At 42.3% G+C, this 21,370-nt stretch overlaps 1 protein-coding gene across 3 annotated transcripts in view; it reads right to left on the bottom strand.

Moving 5' to 3' along the window:
- Positions 1–21,370, bottom strand: part of FAT2 (FAT atypical cadherin 2) — a 111,491-nt gene that overhangs the window by 56,988 nt on the left and 33,133 nt on the right. For all 3 annotated transcript variants that reach the window (XM_027841806.1, XM_027841807.1, XM_027841808.1), the window contains exons 4-7: positions 13,873–13,931; positions 11,193–11,504; positions 2,810–3,020; positions 2,156–2,295 (exon numbers count right to left, since the gene is read on the bottom strand). In XM_027841806.1, the coding sequence (XP_027697607.1) occupies positions 2,156–2,295; positions 2,810–3,020; positions 11,193–11,504; positions 13,873–13,931 (722 nt within the window). The remainder of the gene's footprint in view (positions 1–2,155; positions 2,296–2,809; positions 3,021–11,192; positions 11,505–13,872; positions 13,932–21,370) is intronic.

Here is a 21,370-nt window from a genome sequence, read left to right as displayed (position 1 = left end):
GAGAGAGAGAGAGAGAGAGAGAGAGAGAGAGAGAGAGAGAGAGAGAGAGAGAGAACAGTTGAAAAACACATAGAAGGACAACCTGGAAGAAAAGATACAAAAAAGCAGCAACATTAAAAGAAAAAAAATATTTTTATATGGGATGACTCTCTGGGAGGAGAGGGATATTCAAGAAAATTTTGGTATTATATTGTTTAAAAAGATCTTTTAAAGATCTTTTAGAAATTATTTTAAGGTTTGAGAAGTCCAATTTTCAGTCCCTCCTTCCCACTCCCCACCTACTCAGGGCCCGAGGAAGACCCTTGGTGGCATATTCATGACAATGTGGACAGTGGGTATTGCTGTGGGTTTTGACAATGCAAATGACACCCAAATCAGCATCCAACTTAGCACTTTTTCAATAGAATTTTAACAGTGAGGAGGGGTCTAGCGCATAAAAGAATGATACTTTTATCCATACTTTGGCCTATAATTTCTCTTGAAGGAAATGCTCCTTCTTAGTGAGAAGGTGCTCAATAAATACCGATTAATTAAGTGATAGTGGAACAGAAGAAGAAAGAAGAGCAGGAGTAGGAGGAAGAGAAGTGAGAATCAGTCAGTTGGCAAACACTTCCGTGCCTTCTATGTGCCGGGCATTGAGGTAAGCTCTATGGATATAAAGAAAGGTAAAAGACAGTTCTGGCTTTCAAGAAGCTCAGTCTAATGACGGAGACAACATGAAAACGACTATGTATAAACAAGATATATACAAGATATAATAACATAACATATAATATAGTAATAATAATATAAGATATTATAACAATATATACAAGAAATAATTAACAGAGGGGAGACATTAGAATTAAGAAGGATTGGGAAAACCTTCCTATGGAAGGGGGGACTTTAGCTAGGAATAGAAGGAAGCTAGGAGGTAGAGACGAAGAAGAGAATTGCAGGCATGAGGGACAGCCAGAGAAAATACCCAGAGTTGGAAAATGGAGCATTTTGTTTGAGGAGCAGCTAGGAGGCTGGTGTCACTGGATCAAACAGTACGTAGAGGATGAGGTGTCTAAAGAATAAGAAGACTGAATACGTAGGGCAGGGGGAAGTCCAGGGACAGATTATGAAGGGCTTCAAATGCCCAATAGAGGATTTTATATTTGATCCTGAAGGTGGTAGAGAGCCACTAGAGTTTATTTTGTAGGGGGGATGGCCAGATATGGTCAGGCCTGCATTTTAGGCAAATCATTTTCGAAAACTGAATGGAGATGGGATTATAGTGGGGAGCATCTCATTGCAGGGCAACCAATAATCAATGAATAAACCATTAAGCATCCACTATGTGCCAGGGACTAGAGGCTATTGCAATAGTCCAGGTGTCAGGCGATAAAGGCCTGCATCAGGGTGGTGGCAGTGTCAGAGCAGAGAAGAGAGACTATCTGAGAGATGTTGCAAAGATAAAATTGACAGGCCTTGGCAACAGATTGGATACGGGGGGGGCGGGGAGGGTATGAGAGAGTGAAGAGTCAAGGATGACGCCTAGGCTGTGAGCCTGGGGGACTGGGAGGATGGTGGGACCCTTGACAATAAAAGGGAAGTTTGTCAAAGGGGAGATTTTGGGGGGAAAGATAATGAGCTCAGCTTTGGACGTGTTGAGTTTAAGGTATTACAGGATAGCCAGTTGGAGAAAAGGAAAAGAGTGAAGGGGAAGAGAAGCAGTAGAGGTGAGATGAGAGGAAATTAAGGGAGACAAAAGAGGAAAAGGAGGAAGGAAGAAGTGAGAGAAAGAGAAGCAAAAGGAAGATGATAATAAGATCATAAGATCATAGATTTAGAGCTGGAAGGAGTCCTAGAGTCCATCAAGTCCAGTACCCTAATTCTACCAATGAGGCAACTGAGGCCCAGTGAGGTTAAGTAACTTCCCCATGTTCACACAGCTAGTAAAGGCCTGAGGCAGGATTGGAACTCCAAGTCCAGTACTTTATCCACTGCAAAAGTGATGAAGAAGAGTGAGGGGGGGGAAAGGAGAAGGAAAAGGAGCAAGAGGTATCAAAGGGAGAGGAAAAAAGAAGAGAAGGAGAAGAGAGGGGAGAGGAGAAGATGATTGAGAGATGAGAAGGAAGGTGGGGTGGGGGATGGAGGAGTAATAGAAGAAAGGATTACCCACTCTTACCTGGGTGGTGATCGTGCGGGAGCCATCCGTCACCTCCACTGTCAGGTTATAGCTTGCCTTCCTCCTGGAGTCCAGGCGCCTGGCAATGACCATGCTGCCTGTGGTCATCTCAATGTCAAAGTCCATGTCCTTGTCACCACCTAGGTGTAAGGAGGGAGTGGGGAGTGAGACAGAAACAAGATCCATGGGCTCTGGTCAAGGAAGAATTAGGCTCCCCACTCCCGCAGGACTCCAGCCAGGCAGCCCCAAGGGGTGTGTGTGTGTGTGTGTGTGTTTTGTTGTAAAGATGTGGAAGTAGGGAGTAGAGTAAGCAAAGGAGGGCAGACAACCTTTAGGGAAGAATCCCTGTCAGGGATTCTAGGTGCCCCTAAGGAGGCATTGTAACATCTAAGTGCCCTTCCCAAAAGTCCAGAAAGCAGCAAGTTTATCCTGTAAAACTACTCAATTGATATTGAAATAATAGGATGGGGAGAAGTCAAACCCACTGACATCCCTTGGGGATGAGAGAGACAAATCCCTCCCTCCCAACCCCCAAACCTATGGAGGCCTTCCCTTAATGGAGTTAGCTCAGCTGCACCTAGAATGGGATAGAGAGAAGTGTCCCCAAGAAGTTTAGGGGTAGCCTATAGAAAAGAGGCCCAGACCCCAGCTCACCAGAGATGTTGAACCACAGCAGGCCAGGTGGGTCCTCAACACTGACCATGCCCACCATGTGGTTCACAGGGTCAGTCTCCATGACAGCAAAGTTGTAGTGGGGCTCATCAAAGGCCCACAGCTTTCCTGAAGGGCTGGGCCGAGGGATCCATTCTATATGCAGTCTGACACTGGAGGAGCGTGGGGGCTGCCCCCTGTCTACTGCCTGGATCTGCAAATCAAACCATCAATTAATCAACAAATGTTTATTAGAGACCCTGTTACATGCCAGGTGTGGGGGATATGAGTTCAAAGGATAGAAAAATCCCTAATTGAAGAGAGCTCTCATTCTAATGGGGGAGACAACAAGACCATATAAAAAACATAAATAACAAATGCAAAATTATAGACAAAGTAGTTGGGGAGGGAGGACATTAGCATTTGGAGGTGGTGGCCATCAGCAAAGGCAGGCTTCTTGCAGAAGATGGTGCAATAGCTTTATTATAAAGAAAAATGGGTTCTCTGTGAGGCAGAGGGAAAGAAGGAGTGTGTTCCAGGCATGTGGCACAGCCTGTGCAAAGGCACGGAAATGGAGTGTTATTGGTCAGTTTGCCTGCAGTGTAGGGTGCAGGAAGGGGAATAATGTTCAGTGAGGCTAAAAAATTAGGTTGTGTAAGGCTTTAACAGCTAAACAAAGGAGTTTATGGTTTGTTTATTTTTCCTACAGGCAATAGGAAGCCACTGGAGTTGGCTGAGTGTGAAAGAGACAGAAAGTAACCAGAACCCACTGGGAAGGCCTAGGAACTAATGATGGGGGTTAGGGGGATTCCTGAACCCCTCAGGGAGAGTGAGAGCCCCTATGGCTCTGTCTAATCCTGACACCCAGGACCCCTGGTTTTTCTCTATCTTAGTTTCCTTATCTATACCATGTGACCAATCACTGATTGAATGGATTATTATTCTCCAGAAGAATGTCGGAACAGCTGTCGGAACACCCCTCAATCTTCAATACCAGATTCACTTTTATTGAGATCTTTGATCCTTTAATTCCCTCTTATTTTCCCAGTCTATCAAGCCTGATCTGACCTCACTCTCCTCTATAACCAGTCTTTCCCTATGGTCAGCTATTTCAATAAGGCCTCCTCTTCCACCCTTGAATCTCTTGACCGTCAATCGCCTGCCCTTTTCACTTCTAATCTTCAAACCTGGGAAATTCTAGTCACCAGACTCCTACACTCCCACTTCATTCCTTTCCCCTTCACTCTCATCAGAATATGTCAACAAATGCTCTACTAAAAGGTAAGACATCTGAAATGATCTTCCTCAACTTGTTTCCTTTCATTCTCATAATTCTCAGAGTCCTCTCCTTCTATCAAGTTTCAGAGGCTAAAGTAGGATCTCATTTTGCAGGCCCACAGGGGTGAACCAAATTGCCAAAGGTTACACAGGGAGTAGTGAGTAGCAGAACTGGAATTTAAACTCAGGTCCTGAGATGCAGTTAGACGTTCTTTCTACTGTGTCACAATGGTATCCCCTGAAGCACCCTCCCTCCTGCCTGTTCTGTGACCTTCCTCAATCAAGCGTCCTTTCTCCACTGCATCTTCAATCTCTCCCTCTCTGCTGGTTCCTTTTCCTCAAGTCTCAAACATATTCAGGTCTCCCCATTCTAAAATTACCATCCTCTGACCCTGTAGGTCCTTTAAGTCAGAGGTGTTAAACACATAGCCCACAACACTCAAGAGTGCAGTCTGAACCAGATTAAAATGTAGTTTCTAATTTATTTTAATATATTGGTGTATTTATATAAAACATAAATATGTAAACATGGTTTTCTAAGTCAATATTCAGTCCACAGGAAACTTTATGTGCAGGTTAGCAGCTACCGTTTTAATTTTAATTTGACAGCGCTGCTTTAAGCTGTTATCCTATTTCTCTCTTCACCTCCATTGTCAAACTTCTAAAAAGAGTAGTCTATACTTGTTGCTATATTCTTCCACACCACCCATTCATTTCTCAAGATGTGCAGTCTGGCAAATGTCCCAACCATACTATAGAAGCTGCTTTCTTTAGTCACCAATGGCATTCCCAATGACATTCTTCTGCCCCCATTTTCTTTGACCTCTTTTCAGCATTCAGCACTTGGAACCATTCTTCCTTCTTGATACCCTCTCTTCTCTTGGCTTCAGAAATAGTACATCCTCATGGTTCTCCTCCTCTAACTGCTCATCTTCTCTTTTGCTGGTTCCTCAAACTACCTCTACACCTGGATGTGAATTCCTCCAAGGTTTAGTTCTTGGCTCTTCTCTCTGTATAATCCTTTCCTTGGTGATCTCATCTGCTTCCATAGATTCAATTATCACCTCGATGCAAATGACTCCCAAATGAATAACTCTAGCCCTGAACATTCCCCTGAGCTCAGATTCCGTAACTCTAACTGCCTGCTAAAAGATCTCCACCTGGATTTCCCACTGACACCATAAACACTAAACTTATTATCATCCCACCAAAAACTTGCCCTTTCTCCCAAGTTCCTTATTTCTGTTTATGCATCACTATCCACCCAGTCATCTAAGCTCAAAACCTTGGAATTGTCTTTGGCTCTTGCCCAACATTCCCCCAAACAGCCAATCAGTTGCCACACAACTGATGTTCTCACTGGGTCTTCTAACTCCACACCACCTCCCACATCCGTACCTTCCTTTCCACTTTTATTGCAGGCCATCTCCTAATCTGACTTCCTGCCCCTACTTATCTGCTCTCTAGTTTATTCTTCACTCTGCTGTCAAAGTAATCTTTCTAACACATGACTCTGAGAATGCCACTCTCTCACTCAAGAATTTTCAGTGACTCTCTCTACTTCCTATAAAAGAAAGCATAGCTTTTTAAATCATAATCAATAATAATAATAGCTAGCACTGAGATAACATAACTTACATATTTATCTTCTTTGAACCTCACAACAACTCTGTGAGGTAGGTGCTATCAATATTCCCATTTTACAGTTGAGGAAACTGGGGCTAAGAAGTTTAATTGACTTTCCCAGGGTCAAACAGCTAGCTAGGGGTGGAGAACCTGCAGTCTTGAGGCCATATGTGGCCTTCTAGGTCCTTGGATGCAGCCTTTTGACTGAGTTTTACAGAATAAATCCTTTTATTAAGGGGATTTTTTCTGTGAGGTTTGGATTCAGTCAAAGGGCTGCACTTACCAACCTAGAGGGCCACATGTGGCTTTGAGGCTGCAGGTTCCCCACCCCTGAAGCCAGTCTGAGGCCAGATTCAGTTCTTCCTGGCTTCAAGTAAAGTGCTCTATGCACTGTCCAGTAGATGTCCAGCAGACATTTTAAACTAAACTTATCCAAAACGGAATCCGTTATTTTTTCCCCTAAACTCTCCCCAGCTCCTACCTTCTCTATTACTACAAAGGGCAGCATCTCCTCAGTACCTCAGGCTGGCAACCGAGGTGTAATTCTTGATTCCTTACTATATCTCACCTCTCCCCCATATCCTTTCCCCCATATCCAAGCTGTTGCCAAGGCCTGTCAATTTCACCTTTGCAACATCTCTTGAATACGTCCCCTTCTCTCCTCTGACACAGCCACCACTCTAATGGAGGCCCTCATCATCTCACACTTGGACTGCTGCAATAGGCTGCTGGTGGGTCTGCTGCCTCAGTCTCTCCTCACTCCAATCTATCGTCTATTCAGCTACTAAAGTGAGTTTCCTAAAGTGCAGCTCTGATCAAGTCATTCCCTTACTCTTTTATCTCCAGTGGCTCCCTATTGCCTACAGGATTAAACACAAAGTCCCATATTTGGCATTCAAAGTCCTTCATAATCTACATGCACACTCCGTCTTTCCAGTCTTCTTATACCTTACTTCCCACCAGATACTCTTTAATCCAGTGACACTGGCCTCCTGGCTGTTCCACAAACAAGACACTCCATCTCTTGGCTCTGGGCATTTTCTCTGGTCATCCCCCATACCTGGAATGCTTTCCCTCCTCATCTCCACCTGCTGGCTTCCCTGACTTCCTTTAAGTCCCAGTTAAAATCCCATCTTCTACAGGAAGCCTTTCCCAACCCCTCTTAATTCTAGGGCTTTCCTTCTGTCACTCATCTCCTCTTTATCATGCATATAGCTTACTTGTACATATTTTTTTGCATATTGTCTCCCCTATTAGATCGTGAACTCCTTGTCTTCTGCTTCTTTTTGTATCTCCAGCACTCAGTATAGTGCCTGACACATAGTAGGCACTTAATAAATGTTTACTGACTGACTATGCAAGCACTATATAGCTCCTAATGCCCTCTACAGTTAGGTTCCAGGCTGCGTTTCCAGTTTTGCCTCATATTATATCCCTATCTGTACTTTACAGTGTCTGTCACACAGTAAATGCTTAATAAATACTTGTTGCCTGACATTCTAGACTGACAAACTAGACTACTTCTTTTCTCCCTCATTCTCTTCTAGACTTGTTCCATCTTGATGCCTTTACTCATTCAGTCCCTACTCCTTTTCCTGAGAGTGGACTACCCCTTATCTCCATCTGTTGAAATCCCTTCCTTCAAGGCCCAGATTAGGTGCCACATACTCCATAAAGTGGGCAGCAAGGTGGGGCAGTAGATAGAGTACCGGGCCTGGAACCAGGAAGACCTGAGTTCAAATTCAGCCTCAGATACTTACTAGCTGTGTGACCTTGCCTAAGTCACTTAACCCTGTTTGCCTCAGTTTCCTCATCTGAAAAGTGAGCAGGAGAAGGAAATGGCAAAACCACTCTAGCATCTTCGCTAGAAAACTCCAAATGGGGTCATGAAGAGTCAGATGTGACTGAAACAGGTGCACAACAACAACTCTGTGAAGGCTTCCCCGATCCTTCCCAAGGGAAGAGGGCTCTTTCCCTGCTCTATTTTTTCACCTCACTTTGCTTAATCTTTTCCTTTGTGCTTATTTCATGCTCCCTTGTGTTCTGTTTATTTCTGAACAAGTCCTTCCCACACCTATCACACTGCAAGCTCCTTGAGGGCATGGGCTGTGGTTTATTTGTCTTGGCAACCCTAGCTTGAGGCCTTGCTTTTTCAGAAATGCTTGTTCAACTGAATATGGGCAATTGAGTTCAGCAACCAAAATCCTTTCAAACCTAAAATTCAGTGGGAAAAACACTGAGGGAAGTAGAAGGGTCCGATTCTGGCTCCCTTGGCCTGCTTGTCACTTTGGACAAATTATCCAACCTTTCTGGGCCTCAGCTTCCCAACATGGAAAATAGGGACAAAAATACTCTCAGCCCATCTCATTGCTTAAGTACCTATGCCATGGTACTGGCAGACTGGTGGATTAGGCCAATTCTCCCCAATGGAATATGGAAGGAGACATTGGGTAAGGGTGGAGAGCCAAGGGTGATGCTGGGCAGGTGGAGAGACACTTCCAAGCATGAGAGTGACTTTTCCTACCTCTCCTCATGGAAGGGACTTAGACCTCCAGACGAGATAATGACTCAAAGATCATAAAAAAACCATCAGAGTTAGAAGAGAGTTATAAACCAGCTACTCTAACCTTTTCTAATTTTTAGGATTTTTGGATGAGACTTGGCTATGACCACAAAGCAAGTTTGTCACCAAAGGAGGATTGGCATCCCAGTCTCATGATTGCTAGTGGGAGGTTGGGATGAAAGGTGCATTCATTATTCAAGTGGGAGCTAGAGATAGTAGGCTCTCTACTTGGGTCAGTGGATCCCAGGCATTGTTCCTCAAAGGCAGCCTTCCCAAAGGCATATATATTTCAACAGCAATTCACTGAAAGCAGGGGATGGAGAGCTGGCCTTGAATAGAGGAAGATTGAGACTGGAGTCTCTATTCTGACACATACTATCTGTGTGACCCTGGGGAGGTCATTTAACTCCTCAGGGCTCTTGGCAGCTCTCTAAGACCAAAAGATGCATGGAAGGTGCTGACCTGTGTTGGGAGCAGGACTTTCTTCCCCAGGGATTCTCTAGAGCTGTGGTGTCAAGCTCAAGTAGAAAAGGGGTCACTAAACCGCATTTAAGGATACCTGAGATTAGCATATTAATTTAAAAACAGTATATTAACATTATCTTTCCTCTATCGTATCTTTATTTTGTTAAATATTTCCCAATTACATTTTCATCTGGTTCAGGCTATATTTGGGAGTGTCATCACTGCATTTAACACTTCTGGTTCAGGGCCAATTCTGAAGTGTTGTGTGCCCACGCTGCCTGGGCTGGGTGTTTGACATCTCCCCCCTTAGACCAATGAAATCACAAGATTGGTCCCTGTCTCTATCTTAACAACAACAGGTCACATTATTTATACAGCTCCTTAAAGTTTACAAAGCACTTTTCCTATAACAAACCTACAAAGTATGTAATTTCCTATAACACACCCACAAGGTATTATTATTACTATTATTATTCCCATTTAAAAGATGAAGAAATTGAGACTCACAGAATTTAAGTGATTTGCCATATGTCACACAGCTAATAGGTGACTGAGCCAGAATTTTAACAAGGGGTAAGACCTCAACCCAAGGGTCAGCAAAGACAAACGTGAGAGTCATATGTGAGAGTCATTCTTTAAATATACTTAGGCTAACCCCAATTTGTCCTGTATGTATCTTACTTGTACATAGTTGTTTGCATGTTGTCTCCCCATTAGAACGTAATCTTGAAAGCAAGAACTGTTTTTGCCTTTTTTTGGATCCCCAGTGCTTAACACAGTGTCTGGCGTGTAGTAGGTGCTTAATAAATGCTAGCTGATTGACATACATACTGCCTTTAGCCAAAATACATATTTGAATGAGTCTTTACCAGTCTGTTGATTCATTTCTTCAATACACAAATATGCTCTAAGTTGCTAGCCCAGGCTGGGGAGAACTAAATCTCTTTGCCAACAAGCACTGCCCAAAACACAAATTCTGACTTGGGCTTCTTCCCTCTAGTCACCTCTCAGCATTTAGCAACCATTCCCCCGGGGTTTATGGCTGAGTACTTCCCTCCTCCTCCTTCCTCAGCCTCCATACCTCATCTCCCCAGTGCCAGGTTCTTGCAGCCTCCCTAGGTGATAAACAGCTAATCTGTTCCACTTACTGTACAAACATGTGGATGAGAAAGGCAGAAGGAGCTCCTCAGTGCCCTTTTTTCACTTTCTAGGCCAATAAGGAACTTCAGCTATATTAGATTGGAAAGGTTCAATTCCAGTCCTGGCACCAACATTTATTATCTATGTGAACTTAGACAAATCATTTCTTCTCTGTTAAGTGTCAATAATTGTTATTTGTTCCTTCTACTATATCATTGCAATCCCCCAAAACATATATGCCAACTTGTATAAATGAAATAAAATAACTAAGATGAACTGGTACAAATGGAAGCTGTATAAAATCTCTTGGGTATCCATTAAAAAACTACTAAGTGTAAAATAGAAAAAAGTGTATTCTATTTTTTTTTTAAAGGAAAAGGAGCTACTTGTACAAAAAATATTTATAGCAGCTCTTTTTGTGGTGTCTAAGAATTGGATACCCATCAATTGGAATGGCTGAACAAGTTGTGGTATATGCTTGTGATGGAATATTACTGTTACAAGAAATGACAAGCAGGATGATTTCAGAAAAACCTGAAAAAACTTACATGAACTGATACAAAGTGAAGTGAACAAAACCAGGAGAACACAGTAACAGCAATACTGTATGATGAAGGATTGTGAATGACTTAGCTATTCTCAACAATACAATGATGCAAGACAATCCCAAAGGACTTGTGATGAAAAATGCTATCTGCCTCTAGAGAAAGAATTGATGTTGTCTGAATACAGACTGAAGCATATTATTTTTCCCTCCCTTCCTCCTTTCTTTGTTTCTTCCTTCCTTCCTTCTTTCCATCTCTGTCTCTGTCTCTGTCTCTCTCTCTCTGTCTTCTTGAACAAAATAACTAATATGGAAATGTTTTACATGATTGCACATGTATAACCTATATCAGATTGCTTACCATCTCAGGGAGGGAGAGATAGAATTTGGAACTCAAAACTTAAAAAAAGGTTAAAAATTATTTTACATGTAATTGGGGGGAATTAAAACGTTATTTAAAAACAAGTATATTTTAAGAATATTACACAAAATGGATCTTCTCCCATAAAAAAGTATGCCAACTCCTGCTTTAACACAAAGGAAGAAGCTTTAAAAATGTAATTTCAGACCTTGAGACAGGTTCAAAGAAAAGTCTTTGTTGGCGCAAGGGTGAGCTCTGGATTTGGTCTATGCACAAGGCTCTTTCTCTCCTACTTTTAAACCTCTTTCCGGTCTGATTGGCTAGGCTTCTTCCTCCCCTCCCCTACCTCAGGGGTTCCTTGTAGGTAGGCTAAGATTAGGGCCTATAGCCATCCCTCCTGTCCTCTCACCGTGAGGATGTTGTACACGCCAGCAGGAAAGTTGACACTGGTAGACACCACGCCTGTCTCAGGGTCAATGGTGAAGGCATCCTCATCATTCTCCTCAATGCTATAGGTCACCTGGCCGTTGCGGCCTTCATCACGGTCCGAAGCCACCAGCCTGTACACAGGCCCTGGTACAGTGGAGGCTTGCCGCTCTGGGAGACGAATTTTGAAGCGTTTGTGGGAAAAAGTGGGTGAGTTGTCATTGACGTCCAAGATGCGCACGACTACTCTGGAAGTGGACTGCAGGCCTGGTTTGCCATTGTCTTGCACAGCCACCTGGAAGCAGATAGTCGTATAATTACTGGGTACCTGTGGTTCAAAAGCAGTAAGCTTATCCTGTATCATTCTCAAATCTACAATGACTATTTTTGACAACTTGCAACTAGAAAGCAAGAAAGAAAGAAGGGTGAGGCATAGAGGGAATGACATAGAATCAAGGACTCAGACATGGAATGAGTCTTTGAGGTCATCTAGTCCAACCTTCCAGCTGGTGAATTGATTCCCACCTCCACTTGAAAGGTTTTAGTGATGGGGATCTCACTGCTTCATATGGTGAACCATTCTACTGATAGGTAGCTTCATTTTTATGAAGTTCATCCCCTTATTGAGCCTCTCTGCTTCAATTAAAGCACTCTAATGGTGAACAACATTCTACTTTCAAATGTAGTCTCTTTCTCTTTGACAGCTAGTTATTAGACAGGCTTTCCTTATACTGAGTACCACTATGCCCATTTGCACGTTTGCCCTTTGCTCCTAATTCTACTCTCCAGAGGATTTAGGTTCAAGTATTGGCTATATCTTACCTCTGACCCTTAGCTTTCTTATCTATAAAGTGAGAGAACTGAACTAAATGACCCCTAATTCATTCTCTTCTAATGTTTAATTTACCACCCTAAATATAATCTCTCTTCTACACTAAATTTTTTTTTGGCAATTGGGGTTAAGTGACTTACCAGGGTCACACAGCTAGTAAGTGTCAAATGTTTGGTCTGAGGCTGTATCTGAACTCAGGTCCTCCTGACTTCAGGGCCAGTGCTCTATCCACTGTGCCATCTAGCTGCCCTTACACTAAAATTTTTTAACTACTTAAAGACAAGTTATGTTCTTTCCCCACCCCAAGTCTTCCCCAGGCAAATCATTACTAGTTCTTTTAACAGATTCTCACAGGGAATGGTTTTCAGTCTTCACCATCCATCACTTAGCATGGTGTGCAGCACATAATGGGTGCTTATTAAACACTTGTCGAATTGGCCATCTTGGCTGCTCTGCTCTGAATACCCTCCACTTTGTTAATGTCTTTTCTAAAATGTAGCACCCAGCCAAGAACTGAACATAAAACCCTCCTGTTGTGTTCTGACCAGAGTAGAGGAGAGTGATACTATAACTTCATTTATCTTGGATACTATGCTTCAATTCAAGCAGTCTAAAAAAAAAATCATTAGCTTTTTTGGCTGCCGTGTCATCCAATTAATTCATGTTGACCTTATTGTCAACTTACTATTTCTTATATACCCATGATTACTAAAAAATAATCTATGCTTTCTGTAAATGAAGAGATGTACCAGTTCTAGCTTTGCCACTGTTATTTTTTCCTCTCTGAGGTCTCTTCTATAAAATGTCCAGGTAGGACAAGATGTCTTCTGAAGTCCTCTCCAGCTGATATGCTATGCTTCTACAATAAGAAAATATTCTAACAGGGCAGACCAGTAGCATAATAGCCTGTATTTTTTTTTTAGTCTCTTCAGTAGTAAGCTTTTACTTTTTGTCATTTTTACTGTTTCGTCTTACTAATGTGTTTTATTTTTATATTACAAACATTTACATATTGACCCCACTTAGTGAGAGGTCTTGTGTAACAAAATAAAACAGTAGTAACAGTGCTCTCATATGAAAGTACATACAATATACCACATCTGTAGAACCCCCACTTCTCAATGTTTTTAATTAACAGAAATCCATCTTCTCTCCCTCCTACTTTCTACCTCACTGAAAAAAATAAAAGCAAATTTCTTGTTAACAAGTATGCTTAGTTAATGTTAATTGCCCATGGATAGGGCAAGCCAATATAATAAAAAACAACATACTATCTATGTTAATTTGTTTATTCAATGTCTTATGAAATGGTAAGCTCCCCATCACTGTACATATGCAAGCAGGTAGACTATTTGTCTTGCTTTGGTAACAGGTGTTCTGCTCCTACAGGAGTTAAACTAGATGACCTCTGAGGTCCCTTCCAACTGCATGATTTTATGATTCTAGGAGCAGAGAGTGAGGAAAGAGAATTCCACTTGTTAAAGGGATCCCAGGATATTCCAGGTCAAAGAAAAAGATCATTATGGGTAGAGAGGGAAAAGAAAATCAGTGGAGATTTAATGGGGATGGGTTATGTTTCCTTCCCAAATTTCCCTCTGTATTGGGGTCTCTCCCAAGAGACCTAATCATGCTAGCTTCCTCAGCCTCCAGGATGCCAGTCCTTCCCCACTCCAATCTAGGGGTTCCTGAGGATCTTGCCTAGTTATGATGATTCAGGACCTGCATGACCCCACTCTGGGTTCCAACATGTCCTAGCCTGGCCCCTTCTTTCATATCCTCTGGCGAATCCTACAAATCAATCCTTTATAATTACTCTCCTGCTATTACCCACCTCGAGGATATGTTCAGCCTTGTTCTCACGATCCAGCTGCCGAGCTGTGGAGAGGAGACCTGGTGGGGAAGAGACGGGGAAAGAGGGTAATCCTGTGAACACTAGGGTTCCCCTCAGACCTTCATAGAGGTACTGCTGGGGGAATCAGACCAAGCTCTGATGTAGAATTCTGCTGGTTTGCCAGTGCTGGCAAGGGGGTGGAGAAAAAAGAAGGAAAAGGGGGAAAGGGGAAACTCCCTGAGGAGTTCTGATAATGCCCTATTATTAGGAGTGCATATTAAAAATCTCTACTTGCTCTCACCAAACAATACACCAAAAGGAAGGCAAATGGTTGGGACTGTGGATTCTGGGCCATATAGTGAGAGGTGAAAACAGGTCATGGACCACAGGGTCCAGAAGAAATAGTGACTATACCTCTTTGGCCATACCCCACTGCTGAGGGGACTTTTCATCAGCAGGGAAGAAACAAAGAGACCCGAGAGTATGGATATGGGTACATGTGTGCACCTGTGTATATTTCATGCACATGTTATGTCTGATGCAAGCATATGTATGTGTATGTATCTATATGTACACATGTATATGCTTTGAAATCTCCCCAAGAATTTGTTTTGCATGAATATATATTTTTATTGGGTTTTGTTTTTCCTGCCTTTGCAATGGGTGGGGGAAGAAGAAGGAGGAAGGAGAGAATTCAGAACTGAAAATAAAATTTTTAAAAATTGAATTGAAAAAAAGGTACCCAATTTCCTCAGTTTGAGACATCCATCCACTGGTACAGATTGCAATCCCTTCATACTATCTCATTCTATCTCGTTATTTTCTGTGTTTTCCCACAGAAGGATCCATCCAGAAAGATGAAGGTCTTTCTTCATCTTGGTCTTTTAATGTCTCAGGGTTACCAGTCAAGCACTTGGCTGTCCATCTGCTACCTCTCACAACATCAACCGTTCATCTCTGCATTCTTGCTCCTTGAAGAGCTCACCTTCTTTTCTAGTCAGAGCTGGCTAGCTCCCAAGGGTCCCATTTCTTCCTTCCACTGCATAAGGACTGTAGCTTTACCTGGATCTACTCAGTGGCACCAGTTCTTCTCAAAGTTCATTCAGAGGACCTGCCTTCATGCCCAAGGCTCTGTCTCCTTGCCCTCCACTGATCCTCAAAATCCACCCAGAGATTCCAAGCCTCCCAGATGGACTTTCTTGATCCCAGAATCAACTTAGTTCTCTGATTAAGGGACCTGTTGCACCCGATTCTAATTGTATCCTTCCTCTTCCATTATCCCCACTCTAGGTTTCCTTTCCTAATACCCCAAAATTCCTAGTTTTCATCCATTCAAAGCTGCAAGAATGAATTCTCTAGGTTTTAGTCACAGGATAAAGGAGAATGCCTAAGTTCAGAATAAACACACCAGGAGGTCATTAGAAATACATATATTTAAAATTCTACTTTATTTCATACCATGCAGCCCCAAATTTCCTAAAGATCCTCTGCTAAAGCTTCCCTAGGCTTAGCCTGGAAATCTTGATTTCCCCTAGGCCAGGATTAAGCCATTATGATAGATATATTTTCTCCTCTGCAGTAAATTTAGGATTCACCCACCTAGGCTCTCAGAACCCAGGTCATTAGTCCAATGACTAATTCTTCCAATTGCAGGCTAATGCTTAGCCACCCAAGAAGGGTGTGTGGATCCATCCCATATTTCTAAGCAAACCCTTAGCTAGCTAGAAATCTGACTACAACTGCCCCACCAAGTGACAAAGGAGGAAATGCAAATGAGAAAATTATTTTCAAGGCCATTTCCCATGACCTCAAAATCAAAATAGTATAACCTAACCCAGGTAACTTCCCAAAGTTCACAAAAGAAAGACAGCCTCATTCCTTACAACCTCTCAATTTGCTGTATGTCCTAAAGGATGTGGTCAGCTATAGAAAATCACCTGTGAAAGCCTGCAAGTCCCCATAGGTCATTCTCCTCATAAACATTTTATATTGAGAAATGGGTCTGTGAATGGTGAATTGTTTCTATCTTTTTAGGTATCTTCTTTCTTTTATAAATTTATTGATATATTTTGTTTTGATGTAATAGAAAATCCCCAACAAGCACTCAAACAAATTTGTGCCCCTTCCCTATCTATACCCCAAATAATTGCAGAAAGGAGGGATATGTCCTTTGACTTTAATAACATGCTACTAATATTAGCCAATGTAGCCAACTAGAATTCTGTTATCTTTTAATGCTCACTATATTTAAGTTGCTGTAGCCTTAGTAGCCTTACTGGAGCATTGTTTTGTAATTTATTGAAAGCATCAGTTGTGATTTTTTCCATTCTTTGAGAATCTTCCCTCTTTGAAAGTGTTTTCAAATATCTAAGTGTCTTTAAAATTCTCGTCTCCAACACAGATTTCTTCTGTAAGCAGGCCCAGACATTTCCTCCTAACTTAATCTCCTTCAATGTATCCTAGTATATTTCCATAATACACCTTTATCAGTGCATAAATGTACTGTGTACTTGTATGTGTCTATGGATACATGCATTGTGTGTATGGGGATGCACTTGAATATTGCATGAATGTCTTTGGTTACAAACATATATGGATATCTATGTGGATGTGTGTATTTACAAGGTGTGACTATAAAGTAGTAAGACCAATTTGGTTTAACATGCATGTACACATGTATACTGTATGTAAACAAGGTAGCTAGGTGGCATAGTAGATAGAGTGCTGGACCTAGAGTCAAGAAGACCTGAGTTCAAATCCAGCCTCAGCAACCAGCTGTATGACCCTAGGCAAATTACTTAAATCTGTGTCTGCCTCAGTTTCCTCATCTGTAAAATAGTTTTTTTTTAAAATAGCATTTACCACCTAGGATTATTGTGGAAATCAAATAGGATAAAATATATAAAACTTTTGAAAACTTTAAAGTCCTATATAAATGTTAGTAATTACATATGTGTGTGTTTATATATACATACATATATACATTCATATATACATACATAGTTTTATGTATATATATATATATACATACATGCATACATATATAGAAGGGACCCAAGAGACCATCTTGTCAAACCTTCTCTTTTTTATAGATAAGGAAACTGAGGCCAAGAGAGGTCATATCCAAGGTCATATAGCTAGACACTTAGATGAGATTTGAACTTGAGGTCTTCCTGACTCCACACCCTTTGCTCTATCCACTGTGTCATTTAGCTTCTAATGACCTTATGATGATAGAGTATGGGTGAGCTCCATGTGTAGAATTCATGTGCACGTAGCCAGAGTTCTATAAGTATGTTGACTATTTTTGTACTGAGGGAAATGAGATGAAGCAGGATGCCGTCTGTTACCTCCAGCCTAAAAGTGCTGACTCTGTGAATAATAAGCCTGTTTCCTTATTTCTCCAGCAGAAGAGTGACACAGACTGTACCGCTTCTTCATCCCTCTGTCTCCAAGCGTGCTTTGTGTGCCTAGGTGCATGTAACTGTGAGTGCAAATGTTAGTGCATGCATGTACTCGTTCAGGCAGCATCAGGCATCCAGGGTAAAGGCCCCGGGGAGGTTGGCTCAGTGCTTCCAATCTTGGCCTGTTGTCAATACAACCAGCCCAGGCAATTCGCAACCCTGTTCAAATGCCCCCAGAGCAGCAAGCTAAGCCGAGAAGAGTGTTGAGCTAGGGGATGTTACCTTGGTCAGTGAAGAAGAGGGTAAACTACCAGGGTATTTCTGGGCAATCAAAGGTGATTGTCCTTCAGGGAAGCCTTTGACATAACCAAAAAGTTCCTGTTTTAGGTAGAGCTTGGAACTAGTTATTCCTCAGGTCCTGTCCAACTCTGAGAGTCCATATTTGATAAATTCTGGAATCCAAGAAGCTCCTTTGATTCTAACCAGAGTTGATATTATCTCTCAACACAGATGTAAAAGAAAATATGGAAGGAAAACCATTTGCCCGTACCTAACATCCTGTGTTTTACAACTGACCTTAACTTCCCTGCTGAATAAAAGTGGTCCACGAACCTAAGAATGGTCAGGATGACTAATGACCCCCTGGCTAAGGAGAGAGAAGAGAGCAGGAAGCTAATAAATGACAGCAGGAGGTTGAACTCTGTCCTCAGATGCCAAATGGTCAGCTACACATTTTTTTTGCAGAGTCCAGAGTCCTGAGAGTGGGCAGATAAGTATCAAAGATAAAAGGAGAACAGAACAGAAGAGAATCCCCCCAGAAGGACAGAGATGACAACATGGGTGTGGGTATGGGGACTCAGCAAGAGAAAGGAGGCTTAGTGAAAAATAATAATAGCTCAAATCTATATAATATATTAAGGCTTGGCCAAGTAGTTTATATACATCACCTGATTTGATCCCCATAGCAGTCCTGTGCAGAAAATGCTATCACTAGCTCTATTTTACAGATGAAGAAACTGAGGCAGAGAGGCTAAGAGAGGTTGGCCAGGGTTACACAGCTACTTATTGTTTGAAGTAGGCTTCAAACCCAGGTCTTCTTGACTCTAAGTTCAGCACTTTACCCACCAAGCCATAGTAATAAAAGTTCAATAAAGGGGAGCAGCAATGGTGGACTCAGTGCCAGACCACGGAGGCTAAGTGTCGAGGGTGGGATGTATTTATATCTTAAAATGAGAATCCCCTCATCCTTTCTGCCCTCCAGACCAATAGAGCTCACTACCACCACTGTCTCCAGTTTTGAGGGGCCTGGGCCTTCCATACTTGGGTCCACGGTGAAGAAGGCAGGGGGAGAGGCAAGGTCCTGGCTCCCTGCTGGCCCCATAGCCGTGGGGTCACTGTTAGAGGAGGAGGAAGAAATAAGGAAAAGGAAGAAATTATCAAGTTGAAACAGATCCAGCCCATTGTTCTCAGGTAACCTAAACCAGCCCAGCCCATCTCTGAGCACAGGGGAGGAGACAAGAGGGAGGAGGGGAGGCTGATAGAGGGATCATGAAGCTCCATGATCACAGCCCAGGAAAGGCCACAGAAGGGCTCCACAGCGTGGTCACATATGTCTCCATCCTCTCCATGGCCTATGCTTTCTTCTCTACCTCTCTTCCCACCTTTCTCCTACTCTCCTCTCTCTCCTACTTTATTTCTTTCCCTTCAGCTCCCCTTTTCTCTCTATAACCTAAGTTTAGGTCACTGGGTCCTCTTCATCTTTTTCATCTCTTTTCTCCTCCTTCCCTGTCTTCATATTCCTTTTTTCTTCCTCTTCCTCCTTTTGTTTCCTTCCCTTCTCCCTTCTTCTTTCTTCCCCTTCTCCCTCTTTTTTCTCCCTTTCCTTTTCCTCCCCTTGTGTTTCCTCCCATTCTCCCTTCTTCATTCACTTTCTCCCCACACACTTCCCTCATAGTTTTTGTCTGTATCTCAGGTACTACCATCTGGACTTGCTTACAGCTCCCAGAAAGGGTCATGTCCATGGTCGTCCCAGTGAGGGAAAAAGATGTATAGTCTTTTGCAGGAGATGGGGACAGGAACAATCCTAAAAGCAATAGGATGCCTGTACCTTGGGAACCCTCTGACTTTCGGGAATAAGCTCTCATGTGTAAGGAGAACTTTCTCTCTGGTCCACTTGGCCCCCCCAGAGCCAGGCTCTGAAGGGCCCCATCTTCACCATATTCTGCTTTCTTCAGCTTTGCCTTCCTTTTCATTCCTCAGACTCCCAATTGAAAGCCCCTTGTCTACTGTTTCTTATGAGAAGGGAGTGGATTCAGGTCCCAGTAAGATCACCTTCATGGCAAATGAGGGTCACAAGGCCTCTGTTTCCTCAGATCACATCAGAATCACATTCAGACTCACAAGAATCTTATGCATTTATCATGCTTTCTTTGAGACAGATGAGGAAATGGGCCCAGCCAGATGAGTTTATTTATTAGTCACAAGTGAATTGGCTACAAAGGTGAGACTAGAACCCAGGTCTCCTAACTCTCAGCCTGGAGATCATCCTGCATTTATGTGACATTTTATATTTTAGGAGATTGATTTCTCTAACCCTGAGCTAGAAGCTGGGCCACCCTAGGTTGGAAAACAGAAGACCTGCTTGATGTTTCCTTAATCACAGGTACAAGGATGAAATGTCCTTTGGAGATGATACTTGACATTCACAAATACTCCTGTATGAAAATGCACATGCCTAGCCATATCAGGGGCATAGAGGCTACCACCATCACCACCTAAGAGCCCCAAGCCTTGTCTGCATCGAGGATCTCATGTTTATGGCACCAGGTGGGCAAGGGGCAAAGACCACAGCCTATGCCATCCTCTGACCCTCAGAACAACTACTCAACTGCCCATTCACTCCAGCTTTATGTATAAACACACACAGAGACACACCTGTACATAAATCTATATACCACCTCATCCCCCAGAGACATACACAGAATCATAGCATGTCGGAGCCCAAAAGGAACTTCAAAGGCATCTAGATCTATCCCCATGTTTTACAGGTGAGAATTACAAAGAGGGGGTAAGTGAGGTGGCCAAAATCACCCAATTAGAACTAGGACTGTCTAAAGAGCTCTCATTTGGAAAAGAGATTAGACATTTTTTTTGGTTGGGTCCCAAATGGAAAGACTAGGACCAATGGACAGAATAATAGTCTCAGAGATTTAGGGCTAGAAGAGAATATTGCCTAGCCTAAACCTCTCATTTTATACTTGAGGAACTAAGGCCCAAAAAGGTTAAGTGATTTACCCATGGTTGCATTGGCAAAGTTACTTGGAAGCACTGCCTAATCTGGCTTTTTAAAGGGAAAAGTTCCTAACATAGATGTCCAAAAGTAGGATGGTCCATTCAGCCCAGCAGGCAGTGAATCTCTAGTCACCCAAGGATGGATAACCATTTACTGGTATCTGAAGTAATTACAGCACAGGCCCAAATTAAGCTATGGTGTTGGAGGTCCCTTCCAATTCTGGGATTCTGCAAGTCCATGACCTCCAAAACATTTTGCTTTCTGCTTCTTTAATGGCACTTTGGAATCACAAAAATACAGAATCTCAGAGCTGGAAGGGACCTCAGGGGCCATATAACTCAACCCATAATTTAAGAAATATCTCCCCAGTAACATATCTAACAAGTGGTTGATTTAAGCTTTAGCTTGAAGGCCTCCACTGAGTGCTTTCCAAGTTATCCCATTTCACAGGAAGGCTTTTCCTGATTTCAAACCTAAATTTGCTTCCTCTTAACTTTTAAAATTTTTTTAATTTTATTCTGAACTTAAGAAATAAATAAAACAAGCATTTCCATAACATAGTAGAACAGGAAAAAAAAAACATGATTGCATATGAAACTGCAAATCTATTATGTACAATTTGCTATTTCTGGGGCAGCTAGGTGACGCAGTAGATAAAGTCCTGGTCTTGGAGTCAGGAGAACCTGAGTTCAAATCTGGTCTCAGACACATGACACTTACTAGTTGTGTGACCCTAGGTAAGTCACTTAACCCCAATTGCCTCACCAAAAAGCAAAAAAAAAAAAATGCTATTCCTTTTTTT

The sequence above is a fragment of the Vombatus ursinus genome, unplaced genomic scaffold (genome assembly GCF_900497805.2).
Source record: "Vombatus ursinus unplaced genomic scaffold, bare-nosed wombat genome assembly UNPS02014863.1, whole genome shotgun sequence".
NCBI lineage: Eukaryota > Metazoa > Chordata > Mammalia > Diprotodontia > Vombatidae > Vombatus > Vombatus ursinus.
The sequence above is the reverse complement of the archived record's forward strand: the minus strand, read 5'-3'. Positions and strand labels throughout refer to the sequence as shown.